The following is a 15,285-nucleotide window of genomic DNA, read 5'->3' on the forward strand; positions in this document are numbered from 1 at the left end:
TTGGAGCTCGACACTCTAAAACTGTGGAATGACTTCAGAAAGAGCACAGCCACACCCACCCCCACCCACCCCCTAGGTGACTCCATCGTCAACACAGTGGAGTCCTACCGCTTCCTGGGCACCATCATTTCCCAGGACCTGAAGTGGGAGCTGAACATCAGCTCTCTCATCAAAAAAGCCCAGCAGAGGAGGTACTTCCTGCAGCAAATGAAGAAATTCAGCCTGCCAAAGATGATGATGGTGCACTTCTATACAGCCATCATGGAGTTATGTCAAGGAAAATTATATTTAGGTAATTATTATTATCTTTAATCGCCCAGCCCCTCCTGCTTCGAATTACCTATAGAGATGCTGCAGATCGACATGAGATGACATCACAAGTTAACTGGGTGGTAGCATTTCTGTAGCAAGTAAAATCTGAGGCTTATGCAGTGTTTCATATGTAGTTTAATACAGTCTCAGTGAGTTTAGAGCTTTTTAATAGTAGTTAAGTGAATATGTAACAATGTTTTCTTTCTTTTAATTTCTGTATTTTCTGTATTGTAATTTCTTCAACAATCTCCTGTTTTTGTTTTAATGTCATAGGGTGGGAGTATGGAGATTATTAAAAGAGCCTCATTGTTAATATTTTATTGAAATTTCTGTACTGTTTGGAACCTTAACATATCATAGGAATGCATGTCTTTTGGCCCAATTATTTTAAACTCAAAAGTGTGTGCTGAAAATAATCACAAATAACCATACACCACATTTGAGAGTCCATTTATTCTGAATCAACACATTTACATAAACTGGATCAATTTATTCATATCTACACATCATAAATAATCTGAACAGGCCTAACATACACCATACAGATGTAGTGTAATGTTACAGTCATACTAAGAACACTCACAGCAACCTCGTCTGCGTTAGTGATGCTGGTGTGAGCAGGGCCTGACTCCGAGGACCCGATTCTGACTGTACAATTAAAAAGAATATCTGTACAGAAGAAAAGCTTTGTTTACAGTTTATACATGCTTATTTTAAGGCAAGGTCTAGTCACCTTGACATCAACTGTGCCAACTCTTCTGATCCCTGTGTGCAACTCCAACCATCAACAGGAACAGGAACACACCCAACACAATGTTAAGGCTGATGTTATCTGCCTGAGCTCTGTTTCAACATTTGGTTTTCATATTGCTGAAAGCACTATTGTTACATTGATGTTAAATAGAAAAACTAAACAATAATCTGAGACAAAAGACAGGAGAAGAATTTGCTTACATAAGACATGAAAATGTTCAGTTCTGTAATGTTGCAATTAAATCTTCTGACCTATAAGTTTTTTGAAACAAAGCCCTTTGACATTAAGGCTTTGTAATGAATGAATATGTTACACTTGAATGAATTAATGTAAGGAAGAGAGAAAACAGTCAAGCTGTAGCAATCACTGTTTGACAATGTGATTTCACAAGCGGGTCCACAATAAATTGTCTGATATAGTATGTAGTATTCTTTCTCCTCTACAATATTACCGATAAACACAATAAACAATCCTACAACTGATGCTGCCTTCAAGCTTTTAATGATGTCAGTGTATTTGCTGGGGATGCTTCAGAGTCCCTGGTCCCTTAACTATCCATCTGGTTTACTGTCTGTGAAACTTGAGTGAAAACTGGAGGAAAGTCACATTAAAGTTGTAAGGAACCTAAGATGCTTTTTCTCTGCATCATATTTACGCTTTGTTTCCAGTATAATGGTCTAACTCCATAAAACGAATGCAGTGTAATCAAACATTTCTGCAATGAATCCTACCTTCATTCAAAGTTCAATGGTTCTGTTTGTGCTGAAACTTTAGTTGTTGTGGTATTTACTTATTGGTGGTTTAGAAAAGTCTAAACCCAGTGATGGTGGGCACACTTATGTCTAATCCACTGCTGAGCATCATGACAATAAGAGCTCATAGTAGCACTGCAGCATGACTACTGCAGTGCTTTGGGTTTTTTTTATTTATAATTTTTTCGCATTGTAGATCAATACTCACTATGGAATAACCCATAGCAGTAGCAAGCTCAAAATGCAAATAAAGCAAAATATATCATATATATATATATATATATATATATACTGGATATATATCTTGAAAGAGTTACCCTGTATGCTCCCTAGTTATTGGCTGCTTGTTTGCTGCCCAACTCATCCCAAACTATTTCAGTTGGGTGAGTGTGGTGGCCGGGTCATCTGATACAGCACCCCATTATTGTTTTACACATTCATAAGTTCTTTTTTGTTCATGTGTAACAACAACAAAAACCTTTTAATGGAAAAAATACATGCCAGTTGAAACCAAACATGTCAGATTTGGACTCAAACAAAAGTAGATTTCCACTGAGCTCATATCCATTCCTTGCATTGAGGTGTGATTTCTGAGACTGGTAACTGTAATGAACTTCATCATCTGCAGCAGAGTTAATTCATGAGTTAGCTTGTTCTTTGTGTTTAATGTTTTTTGTGTCTGGACTGATTCAAAGGCTTTGACAGGCCTTTAAGTCTTAATAGGGCTGTCTAACAATTAATTAAACAATTTGTATGTAGTATGTTATATATATATTTGGAAAGTTAATTTAAAAATGCAATTAAAAAAAAACAAAAAACTTATTACTTTGGCAGGTTAAGTAAACCTGATGTAGATCAGTACTCAGCTACTCACTGTGCAAGACTGTTCAATGGGTTCAGAAATTTCATGGCAATAAAAAGGCAATTAAAAACACTAAAATGACAGTGGTGTTATCCAAAATAGCTTCACTTCAACATTCATCTATGGAACAGAACTGATTATCTGTTTGGGGATCATCAATGAGACAGCGGACATCTCGTGTCTGGATGAATGTTCCCTATCAGGTAAACTTTTGACTACATTAGTTCAGCTACAGCATTCAACAACACTTTTAAGTAAGACTCCATTCACTGTGTGCAGTCACATGACAAACCTGCAGAGTATATAAGTCGACCTCATCTTTTCATAGAAAACTGAGGTCTTGAGCACAGACAGCAGAGTGGGGTATGAGCTCCGTCTTGACTAGGTTGCCGTAGCAGCAAAAGCACTGTTACGATACAATATACTGTTGAAACCTCCTTATGTTCTTTTCAGCAGGAGCCAAATTCATTATGTAGTTTCCTCTTCCTGACACTGACCGCCTGCTGCTAGGAGGAAGTCTGCTTGTTTAACTCAATATCAGCAACACTCCATGTAAATGTTTGCCTGTGCTCCTCCCACACATACTGTGCAGCTGTCCATTTTGCACAATTCAAAAAGGAGAATATTTTAAAGTCTTAACTTTGAAATAAAAGGATTGCAAAACAAATAATTACTGTCATCAAAATAGAATTATCAGGTCAAATATAAAATCTACTGTCCAATAGTATGACATTTGGACAAATGAGGGATGAGGGGAAGGGTACAGGCAGTTAAGCAGTGTCTACAGCTGTCCACATACCTCAACTCAACACTTCAACTAACCAAGTTTACGTATAACGATTTTGGAGGTGACACTGTTGTGTCCTTCCAGCCTTCTGATGTATAGTGTTGTATAGTTGTTACAGTTGCCTTGATACTTCTCAGAGGTAAGCGGAGTACTCTCAGTTACTGACTGCAGGCTCAGGACCAGCAGTGGCTGCCGGCATGCGGGGCATCTTCTTGGCTGGACTTGGGATGTGCTGAAAGAGAAAAGCACACTGTAAACATCACGACCAACCACCCAACCAACCACCCAACCAACCACCCAACCAACCACCCAACCAACCACCCCAAATGTTGTATAAAGCACTGAATAAAACAAAAGCACATGTCTGATCTGCTGTTCTGTCCATTATTATATTATTACACCATATTTTGGATTACACTTTTTTTCTTTCCGTTTTAGTGGTTGTATTCTATCTTAGGTTGTTCTTATTTCTTAATTCACTTTGATTTCCTTTTCTTAATGCTTTTACCATCTTAAGAAAAGTAATTCCACTGCTTCAACAGTCATATCAATAGTCATATTAAAGAAGAAGTATTTGGCCTTTAACTAGTCTGTCAGAAATGAAATTGAAATTGTGACATAACATATGTACATTGAGCTAAAACAAATGTATTATCATCTCACATGTGGGAGCTGTGGACTCCCACATGTGGACAAATGTCACCAATTCATCTTAACTTTATATCAAATACTGGTCATACACTCCATCTACACATTTATGGCTCTATTAAGACAGTCTATAGTGCTTGGTCTAAAGCGCAAGGTGCTAGTGCACTGAGGGCGTGTCCAAGTCCATTTTGTCAGTTAAACGATGGATAATCTGGCCGCAGAGTGCGGCGCACGGCACAAATGAGTTGTACTTTGACTCTGAATTAGTCATGGGCTTGTTTTGGATGGAACATGGATGAAACTAATCCAAGTGTTGTCTCCCATTCCCTTTAAGGGCGTTTTCACACCTATAGTTCGTTTGCTCTGGTCCGAATCAGGGACCAACTTGTTACAATGTTGCATATTGCCTCGAGTTTGGTTTGTGTTCACACGGCAGCATTTACAAGCAGACCAAAATGTGTGATGTGCGAGGAAACTGCTCTCTAATTGGTCCGAATTTCCTTGCGGGAAAACTCCCGGAAGTAAACAAAGAAGAGCAGACTCTTGGCCCTGGTCATCGTGTATAACATAGTTTGCCCTTATCACTGTAGGCAAACGGTAAAGTTTGAAAATGAGGTGAGGCTGGAAAATAATGTCACGATGCACTGGAGTTGCCGACGACGCATATCAAGACAGTTCAGGCGGAGGCACGCATTAATCCTCGTGAACTGTGACATGCTCATCAGCTGAAAATATTTCTGAAGATCCATCAGGTACGCAGCAGATGCAGCAGACCTCCGAAACCCCCTTTCCCCGAGCCGTTTGCTAAAGAGTGAGTAGATTTTGGTGTTTTTGTGTGTTGTCGAAAGTTGTGAGTTTATATAGTCATCCGACCAAATCTCTATGGAGGCACTGCACCTCCTCACGAGTCCACGTCTGTCAACGGCTGGCTACGGGAGGTGGTTTAGTCCAAAACAGGCTCAATGCTTCCTGCAGTTGGGTCGGTTCGAGGTTGGATCATGTTCTCACCACAAACGAACCGTACCAGAGTTTGTTTGGAACCGTACCGAGACCACCTCTTCAACAAGGTCTTGGTCCGGTTGTTTTGGTCCATACCCGAGTGCGATTGATGTGTTCACACCTTCCCAAACGAACTGCACCAAGAGGGTAAACGCTCCAGGATTCGATTCAACCGAACTAAACAAGGCAGGTGTGAAAACGCCCTAAGAGCCAGGAACGCTGCAGCGTCACTCTGTGTGTGCCAATTCTCAGTCCGTGGATCAGACAGGACGGGTCATAAAAAGTATCATCCTGATCAACAGCGGGTGGGCTGAGAAATATGTCCTTAATGAGGAAAATATTAATGACATAACCTGCATTGATCCTCTAGCAGCAGTCACGTAATGTCTATCTCTCTACATTAACGTGCGAATTTGGGCACATGGAACAGCTGAGAAACATCACTGATCATTTAAAACTCCTGACTCGCTGACAGGTCCAGTTAATATTTCATGTTAATTAATGTCCTGAGTTCTTCTACTCATGAACATATTTATCACAGAAGCTAAAAAAGTTTAATTATGTTTCCTTTGGAGAGTTTATAACTACAGCTTTTAGATTTGCTGATTAAATGTGCAACCATATTTGTTACAGTGACATGACTGTGTTCATGGAAATGTTTAAAATAACCGGAAGCAGCCTCTCAAATCATAAAATCGGCACGCATGTACGGTGTGAACCCTCCTGTGTGGGCGCATCTAGTGTGTCCTTTAATAGCAGGAAACAGAGTGCGCCTTTGACTCTAGACCAGCTTTTTGTTGGTCTATGGCGCTGTCTCTTTCTGCTGCCTCAAGATCGCAATCCGCCATCAGTGCACCTGACCACACGTCACTGTAAGACCAACACACCCAGGGGTACATACATTTGTTATTAACACAACGTGGGCACTGGGTGTGAAAATTATAACTGCGTCGGCCTGAAACTAGCAATCACACTTGCGCGGCGCTCTTCACTGCTTTTGCTGAGTGTAAGGTAGAGCCCTTAAAGGCTGTGTTTAAATTCTTCAGACCTACATTAGACATAGTAATCAAAGAAGGAAACTTGGAAGGAAATGTTTTTTCATTCTGTACCTCAGCGGCAGTGCTGGAGCGAACAAGCTCTGGCTCTGCTGGAAGGTCATTGTCCAGAGGTCTTCTGGAGTATTCCCTGCGGTGTTTGTCATCCACTCGTGTCAGGTACCATGTTCCTGGGAACAGATCCTCCACTGAGCCTCGAGGCACATAGCTGGCTGTACAGACAGATTGATAAAAATGATCAGATATTAAGCTGTGAGACATTCTAAAGGCCATAAATATTAAAGAAAGTCCTGTTTGTGAGATTAACTCAGTGAGTGCAGACATCATCTCCAAGCCAGAGTTTGGACCAGTACAAGAAACATGAAACAATTTGAATTTAATTGTGTGCCCAAGAATCCCTGTATGTATAACTTTTTGTTTCTTGTGTTTTTTATGTTTGAAAATCAGCTTGCCTCAAATTGCATCTTGGATGATGAATATAGAATTCTGAATTGGAACATTTTGGTCAGAAAGTGACCCGAATCAAGACACCATCATATTTCATATTAAAAAGATGATGTAGTCCTTTCTATGAGCTCACAGTTTACCACAATACAGCCTGAAAGTAGCCCCTAAATGTTGAGTATTGAGAGTCATGTCAAACTCCATCTTCCCCAGTATACTGGATTAACAGTCTCATGGTTGAATAGTTGTCAAACCCCACGAATTACTAAATCGAATGGCTCCTTTAGATCTAGAAATGAGGAGCAGTGACAGAAGAGTCATACCTAAGTGGTGTGTTTCTTCTCTCAGCTTCATGTTCTCAGAGAAGACAGCAGGCGACACCTTCTTCCTTGATTCCAGTCTGACCTTCAGGTCACTAAGGCTGGACACAAGTTTGTCCAGACCAGATCCTACAACAGACAATAAACACATCATATAGAATACACTCCCATTTGTTTTTACAATTTATAATGATGATACATTCTAATGTCACCACACACAACTGAACTTACCAGGTGTGTGGTCCTGTGTGACTCTGAGAGAATACAGAGTAGCAGCAAATCCTGACCCATAGGAGAATACGCCGATCCTCTGTCCTGCTATCTGTGAAGATGTGTGTCTGTAACACAAAAGGCAACAAAGTTACTCTTTACACACTACAGCACTGAGACTCAATTTTTTCCAATATGTTTCAAAAAACCATGCCAGGATCTTGGAGAGGATTTTTCAACTCAAAAGTAGTTAGATTGCAGTGACTTTGCTATAATGTAGCCCGTCATGCTCTGCTTCCTCTCAGGTTGTGCTGTACTGTCCTGTCTGAATAGATAACTGTGGGGAAAACAGGGAATGAAGTTGGTTTGTACACAGGCTTGATTGGCCTGGTCATCCAAGGCTGCGCCATGTCCACTGGAGGCATTTCAGAATCAGATTACAGCACTCTGTTTTAGGGATAACACAAACTGTGTCTGCTGAAGAACAGCAGATAAAACTCTAAACAACAACATAGGAAACAAAAAATAACAAAACATTTTCTTTTTGATGTACAGTAGGTTGGTAGGGAGGTACTCCGACTCTGAATTCTCTCAGGTCCTGCGTCTTGAGCACATGGTTGCAGGAAGGGATTTAATAACTCTATTTAATCACTTCAGATGAATCAGATGAATGAATAAAAGTCAGAAGCTGACACATACTGTGCAATGAGTGAGGCCAGGCAGCCGTAGACAGAGGGGGTGTACATGTTTCCATTCTGGTTGGAGATCAGCAGGGAGCTCTTGGTCTTCCTCTCGAACAGATCGGCACTGGCCTTCATGAAGGCCTTCTCCACATCCCGGTCAAAATAAGTCTCTTCTGGCCGTATATCTCTGCAATCCAAACACACACATCATTAGCAACAGAAACACCGGTTCAGAGTGTTTCTTTGTATTGTCATAGCATAACTCCCTGTAGTCCTTGGAGGCACAACACAGTGATTCTGAGGTAAAAACCAAGAAGGAAGGTGGTGATGAGGAAGGTAAGAAGAGATGGAGGAACATAGAGAACTCAGCACTTAGCAGAAAGCAGGAGATTAAATGGCATCATGGTCCATTTAAAACCATTAATTTGGACTGCCTCTAAATGAAGTGGATCAACCTCCGAAACCATGTTACTACTACATTCTGTGCCAGCAGACATGTTTGATCTGATTAACTTAATTCATTCAAGAGAATGGTCTAATCTTGCTCCAATTGAAAAGTGTCCTGAGGTAAGTTTTCTTGTGAATTGGCGTTATATAAAGAAAACTAATTAACAGAAGAATCTCCTTAGCAATTCTACAGTGTATTTTCCATCACACTTATATGAATGAAGTGCATGGAGTAAAAATGTTGACTCAGCTATCAGCTACCACCTGTTATGTTGTTCCGTCTTGCTGGACTGTGGCTTGAACACTACACACCCAAAGTTATAACACATGTGTAGCACCCAAATCTTTTTCACAGCACCTTCAGATGAAAAGAATGAACCGTCTCTCTTCCAGCTTTGCTACTGTGATTTTGACCAACAAACACAAATTTGAATCCATTTCTCAATTTATTCTTTTTTTTTTTTTTAAATGATTGATATGATAAAGACACAATTTTAACGATAAGATGTCTGTCTCTTATTCATCTTAGTAATATGGTTTCCTCTTCATTTCAGCATATAGCACCGGCCTTCAATACTAGGATACGTGATTATATGATATTACACTGTCACATATTTTTCCACCCAACTCTGGGTAGTTCTCTTCTTTTTCAACATTCATGTGTTTGCATCCCAAATTAATGTTGCAGGGCTTTAAAACAGGAGTTCAATCAAGTGGCCTGTTTAAATGACAAAAGCTGGCTGTTTTGAGTGTACCTGAAGGCGTCAAGGCCTGTGAAGGGTCCTGTCTCAGTGTTGGGGCTGGGGTGGCTCAGAAAGTCATTCAGCATCAGTCTAGCCAAGGACTTCTGCACCAGCTTGCAGTATGGAGAATGGAAGACTAGATAGCCAAAGTCATCCAGGTTGAAGCGCTTCTCTGAATCCTCTGCTTGGAAAAGAATTATGAGACCATATAAGCCTGAGTAACACAGTTTGCCGTTTTAAATGACTGCTAATTGCTTTGTCTAGTAATAAGCCTTCCTGACACAACGGGGTCCATTTCATTGGCCGGTGAGCAGTGAGAAGTGTTTTTTACACAAATACTGACACTTTGCCCTGCTATTCTTTCCCTGCTCATCTTGTTGCATCTCTCCTCCCACCTCTGCAAGGTGCACACTGCCCTAGGTACAAAAATACCTACGTGACAAAGCTCATTTCAAGGTCAGGAATACAACAACATGTCACACAGCTGATGCGTTGTGTCTCGTCATAGACAGACAGCCCATCATATCAGGCCTGGAGAGTAGGTTTGGAAATGTTGTGCTGCACCTAAATGGTTAATAATTAATACTTATTTAATAATGTGTCTTTAATGGCCCCATGTTGTCAGATATTGTAGATGTTGACACAGTTCATTAAACTATTTCATGGTCACTGAACTGAGGCAAACTTCTTAGCACAGCAAGCAGGTAATGTCCTAAACCCTCTTAACTAAATAGGATTTTGTCTGACCAGTCGCTCCCCTACACTCCCCTCAACATGTATGATAACACACCACCTGTCAAAAAGAAAACTTATTTGACTATCAAGTACAATAGGTCAAGAAGATGCATCACATTTTGACTGTCATTTGTAATATTACAACCACTTTTATTGTGTGGCAATCTTTCCTGTCCAGTCAAAAACTGTACAGTGATCACTTTTTCTGATATCTCTGCACCCAATAAAGAGCTGATTTAACCTTGACGTATTTTCTAGTGGCCTGTTTACATGTTTGGGCTCTCTTAACCTGCCAATGTTAGCAGCAGACATTTATGAAGATACTGTCTGTTTCAACTAATCCAACCATTGAACTAGTAACCACAATATCCCCAGACTCCCTTACAAATTGTGTGATTTTAAGAGGTGTTGAGTGAGGAGAAACCTTTCAAACTTTGCTATAACATATTCAAAATTATTCATGCCTTCTTGTTTATTCTGCATTACATTCAAAACATTAAGTTGTTTCTTTCCTCGTAATAAGTGTCAGGTTTTTCGCAGCATGGCTGTACCAGCCTGTCTGCTTCGATGACTAAAGTGCGTCTTACCTACCAACATTTAGCAGCTGTTTGAACCAACGGTTTCAACTGATTTCACCATTTACACTCAATTTATGAGAGACGACAACATTTTATTGTTGTAAACATCAATTACAGTATTACAATTACAGTAAACGGTAACAAATATAGGCAACTTCTTTGATGCCCATAGGGAATCGCAGAATTTTGTGAGTCGTGGAGAAACATTATAAACTTTGTGAAAAGATATTCCTTTGTTTGTGTAAAAAAACGCATTCCATTTGTGATTATTTTCATAAAGACCAGGGAAGTGAGATGCGATCACAAGTGGCTACGTGAGACGTACGTCGAGACGCATGTAAATGCCAGGGGTGATGGGCATAAAGCTGTTCACATGTGATTGGATCACTCAGAGGCTGTTCACTTTTGGTATCAACATCCATCCATCCTAACTGTATGAATATAAAAACAAGCCTACAAGGCACACTTTGAAATCTTGGAGGGTCAGTTTTAATTGATTATAGAGAACAGTTTTAACCCACCTCTTTGCCACTGTGCGTGGATCTTGTTGCGATACACCGAGTAGCAGCGGTCCAAGGCACTCAGGTAGCACTCTATCGACAGCTTGCCATCCACCACAGGGTACTCTGACACAAGGTCTGGCTTGTAGAAGTCATATGCATGCTGCATGTGGGTTCCTCGTAAACCTGCACCACAGCGACAGTCAGCAACACACTCACGCTGTACTTAAACACACACTCAATTCAGCTTATTCTATACCTGTATGCCTCTCCTATGTATTTATAACCATACTGTCTTCACTATCAAACACATTTTCACAGATTAAATTTGGTTTTATCCTCAATTTAAAGTTTTGCCGTTACACTTTCCCACAACGACTAAGCTAGTTATTGGTAGTGAGATGTACAGTTCAACTCCTAATAATACAGCTATTCATCTAATGATCTAGTCCACATGGTAAAAATCATTCAGTTGTCGAAAAAAGAATTAACCTAAGAAACTGGAAAACAACAGATAGGCTTGCTCGTACAGACAGGTTCCTTCAAAGTGACAGTGTTCATTTCAGCCCAGAAGATTCAAACAAACCTTCACTGACTTGGTTTAAAAGCTAAGTAATTACTCAGATGATGGGACTGGCAACATAAATGTAAAATAAGAGTGCTGCTTCACAAATTAAGCACAACATAAAGTTATCACTTAACTGACCTCGTTCAAAGGCCAGGGGAGCATTAGGCCCAACCAGCATAGCCACTGCACCAGCACCCCCTGTAGGCCGGGCACTTCCTGAAGCGTAGACAGCAATATCCCCTGCTACCACCAAAGCATATCGTCCTGCAAAGAGGAAACATGAGGATAAGGGAAATGCCAAGACTGACTCAAAAAACCTATATAGAAATCTGTTCTTGAAAATGCAATTGTCCCGCAGTGGCATCAAAACCACTACAGCGAGTCTAGGATAATCTCTCCTGAAACAGGTTTGGGAGGATACTCCATGACATGAACTGGGAGGCCCTAGGTGAGTTGGCATGGAATAACCCAAAGGTTAATTTAAGGTTGATTTATTTATCATTTTATAACATTTTTCACCCAGTCAGAGCATTTATGAGATGCATTTCAGTTGATTTCAAAATATTGAGATATAATTTGTGTATTCTGATGTAGCCTAAAAATACTCCGGCCAAAAATCTTACAGCCATACAACTGGCAAAATCCTAAATCTGTAAAGTTTGCATGGAAACACAAGATATTGATGCTGAATAGTAATGTCTTTGTGGACAATAAGGAATTGTTAATGTCATATTTCTCATTGCCCTTGTTTAGCTTGCCTTTCATGACAAACATTAACATTTATACATCCTAAAAAAGAAAAGATTTCTCTGTATAATATGACCCCCTCTACACGTCAGCAGCTGTAGGTCTGCAGTGGATTGCCCATTGACCGTTTATAAAGTTTCTTTTATCAATAAAATACAACATTAACAATCAATATAAAAAACTCTTCACATTTAATTTAAAAAAGCATTCAGACAGCACTTTGTGGAAAAGTCTTTCAGGCTACAGTTTTAATAAACTCAGTATGGTTTTGTCAATACCGCCAATTTTGGAGCCCTACATTTTGACCAGAACGCTCCAAAGTTGTTTTTATAAAAAGCCAAAGTGGCCTTGCCTAAAAACATCTGCAAAATACAATAAGAAATGGGCCTCTCCAGTCATTTCATATAAAATATTGATTAATTGAAATGATAGAAAATGTACTGTAATGTGATATGTTTTGTTATCTGGACATGTAATGACCAATACTGAGGATATGAGATTTGGGTAAAATTGCAGTCCAAATCATTGTAAACTAAATATATTTGGGTTTGATGATGTCAACTTTTACCCTGGGACACTGACATACATTTCTCATCATTTTCGTATATTTTATATACGCAATTAATCGATTAATGCAATAAAATGTTTTAAAAAATACTGAAAAGACAATACCATACATTAACACAAGTTTGTGCACTCACCATCCCATGAGCTGGACTCCACCCAGTTGACAGCATTGAAGAGTGCAGCTGTACCGCCATAGCAGGCATTTGTGGTGTCAATGCCTTCCACATCTGTATTGCCAGAGTCCTCAAACAGCTGCATGATAACAGTTTTGACAGACTTCGACTTGTCAATGATGGTCTCAGTGCCGACCTCCAGTCGACCCACGCTGTCGTAGGACAGACTGTTCCTCTCCATCAGCCTCTGGACCACCGTCAGGCACAAAGAGTTGATGTCCTCACAGTCTGAGCAGAAGCCCATGCCAGCTTGGCCCAGGCCAACAGTGTATTTACCAGCTGGCACTCCGTCAAACTGCTCCAGCTCGGCCTGATCCACATACTGGGATGGGATGTACAGTTCCATGGCAATGATACCCACATCTTTGGGCCATGGTCCCAGGCAACTGGCTGAGGCTGATCCAGGCATCCTGAATGGGTTGAGAAGGGGTTCATGTTCAGCAATATATCAATATGATAAATATGTTGTGTGTTGTTAGTGTTTGGGGAACTACAGCGTTAAATGTCTATAGTGATTAACCAGGTGCCTCCTGACTGCTATATACATACTCTAAGCTACACATGCTGCACAGCCCACAATGACTACAACTTTAACTACTGTATCAACATTTAAGTAGGTCAAAGTGCATCGTACTGACTCTGTTTGAAGAACACTAATCACGATGAACATCCATCCTGAAAGTTATCATGACACAACCTTACAGAGCAACGGCAAATACAGCATGACATCTAAAAGAAGAGCACCATCCGTTATATTAGCTTTTCCTTCCACTAGACATGTATTAGAACACTGCCGTTTGATAACTTCCTTCTAAACTAGAACCAGGCTAATAAAACGGGAACTTTAAAGTAATACCAGACGTTAGGTAACGTTAGACACGAGACAGCAACTTTGTCTCTACATCCTGCCGTTAGCCTAAAGGGCTTACAGCTAACAGTGTTTAGCTAATGTAGGGTTAGCTGGCTGAGAATGTTACTGAGAACATGGACCAAAGCGCACGTTAGCTAGGACCGTTACGACAGCAGTATGACACGTAATGTAGAGGTTGACAGTGTGCTTTACTTGATGTTTAAAAAGCAACCAAACAGAAGACATGCTGGTATTGTTGCACATATCACTAGCTAACGAAAGAGACAGCAAGCCACATACAAACGTGCTAACGCTAGCAAATTAAAACGTATAAACAGGACATACACACTAACTTTAGCTAAGTTAAGAAAGCATTCGTTAGGTCTAAAGCTTGACAGCTGGCTTATAGCTTGTATTGCGTAAAACACTTAAAAACTGACTTGTGTTTGGGACAAGGAGACCACATGAGAATAGAGGAGAGGAAAGTGGGTGAAAGGGCAACGGATTTTCCGGAACTTAATTTAGCGTTAAATCGTTTAAGTCTGGTAACGTTAATTGCCGAAATGAGTAACTTAACAAGTTAATTCTAAATGCTGTATCGTAGGCAACTGGACTTGCTTCAGTTTCCCCTCTCATCCAAGAGGCTTCCTCTTGACGTTACCCGTAACTCGTAAGAATATATCACACTGAAGGGTCAATTATGCAAGAAGAGACTGAATTCTTGCCTAAAAGAGTATGTGACCATTTTTAAACGTCATAGTTAGGTAAAACCTTCTCCAAGATACCAATTTCGACTGGTCATAATACGGAGTGACAGCATGACAGCTCAGTTAGCTAAAGCTATATAGCTACTTGGACAACATAGCTGACGGAGCCGAGTCCCATCCAGCTAATGCAGCTTAACTTTACCTACAGCAGCTTGATTTTACGTAAGCTGACTGGTGTTTATTGATATCAGTAGTTATACCAACTGTGTTACAAATGTGCTAGCTAAGCGAGGAACTAAGCAAAACACTGACTCAACATTTCTGATTCAATCTTACGTTTCCTAACTACAGCCTAGATGACAAGCTTCCGTCGGATTAAAGCGTCTCACCTGTGCGCGAAGTTAACTCCAGAGGTGGTGACAGTCGTTGTTTGGATCAAGCCCGAGAGTCCTGAGCAGTCCGGTAGAAGTGTATTTTTATATGACGATGCAGCGGAGCGTACACCCCTGCACTACAGCACCTGGCTTCCTGTCCAATCACAACTCACAGACAACATGCGCTACGTAGGATTATGGCCAATCGGGGATGAGGAATCACAAACACGCGCCAGAGCCGTATCGGCGGTCCAATAGTGTGAGATGCACGATGTCTGGTGAGAGAGAAGGAGCCAATCACACTGGGAAAGTAATTCCTGGCGCGGTAGACACCGCACTGGGCAGCGCTTGAATTACAGCGCAGCGTGTCCATGGCAACAGGCATCCATTCATACAGTAAGTGCTAAGGGCTGCTGTCCTGCCGTTCATACGTCTTTCATATCATTTTCGGTGATGAAGATCAGTACTCA

General features: G+C 40.6%; 1 protein-coding gene across 4 annotated transcripts; it reads right to left on the reverse strand.

Moving 5' to 3' along the window:
* Window positions 1–746: 746 nt before the first annotated feature.
* hmgcs1 (3-hydroxy-3-methylglutaryl-CoA synthase 1 (soluble)) lies at window positions 747–15,133 on the reverse strand. Of its 4 annotated transcripts, none has more exons than XM_084383991.1 (10): window positions 14,831–15,133; window positions 12,846–13,294; window positions 11,536–11,661; window positions 10,851–11,015; window positions 9,029–9,200; window positions 7,843–8,013; window positions 7,165–7,271; window positions 6,937–7,062; window positions 6,224–6,381; window positions 747–3,699 (listed from the first exon to the last, which is right to left on the reverse strand). In XM_084383991.1, exons 2-10 carry the CDS (start codon window positions 13,291–13,293, stop codon window positions 3,622–3,624), a joined length of 1,551 nt encoding a protein of 516 aa, XP_084240117.1. In that variant the 5' UTR covers window position 13,294; window positions 14,831–15,133; the 3' UTR covers window positions 747–3,621. The 4 variants fall into 4 exon arrangements, with proteins under 4 accessions (XP_084240117.1, XP_084240116.1, XP_084240114.1 ...); XM_084383990.1 differs by lacking the exon at window positions 14,831–15,133 and adding an exon at window positions 14,175–14,232; XM_084383988.1 differs by lacking the exon at window positions 14,831–15,133 and adding an exon at window positions 13,523–13,672.
* Window positions 15,134–15,285: the final 152 nt, after the last annotated feature.

Source organism: Pagrus pagrus (genome assembly GCF_965226575.1).
Source record: "Pagrus pagrus genome assembly, chromosome: 19".
NCBI classification, from domain to species: domain Eukaryota; kingdom Metazoa; phylum Chordata; class Actinopteri; order Spariformes; family Sparidae; genus Pagrus; species Pagrus pagrus.

Bases quoted from the DNA above. Each gene is read 5' to 3' on its own strand.
- hmgcs1 (XM_084383988.1), bottom strand. From the start codon at position 13,554: ATGTTCATCGTGATTAGTGTTCTTCAAACAGA. The intron at 13,295-13,522 runs GTCAGTACGATG...CAACCCATTCAG, and splicing joins ATTAGTGTTCTTCAAACAGA to GATGCCTGGATCAGCCTCAG. The intron at 11,662-12,845 runs GTGAGTGCACAA...TCCTCTTTGCAG, and splicing joins GGAGTCCAGCTCATGGGATG to GACGATATGCTTTGGTGGTA.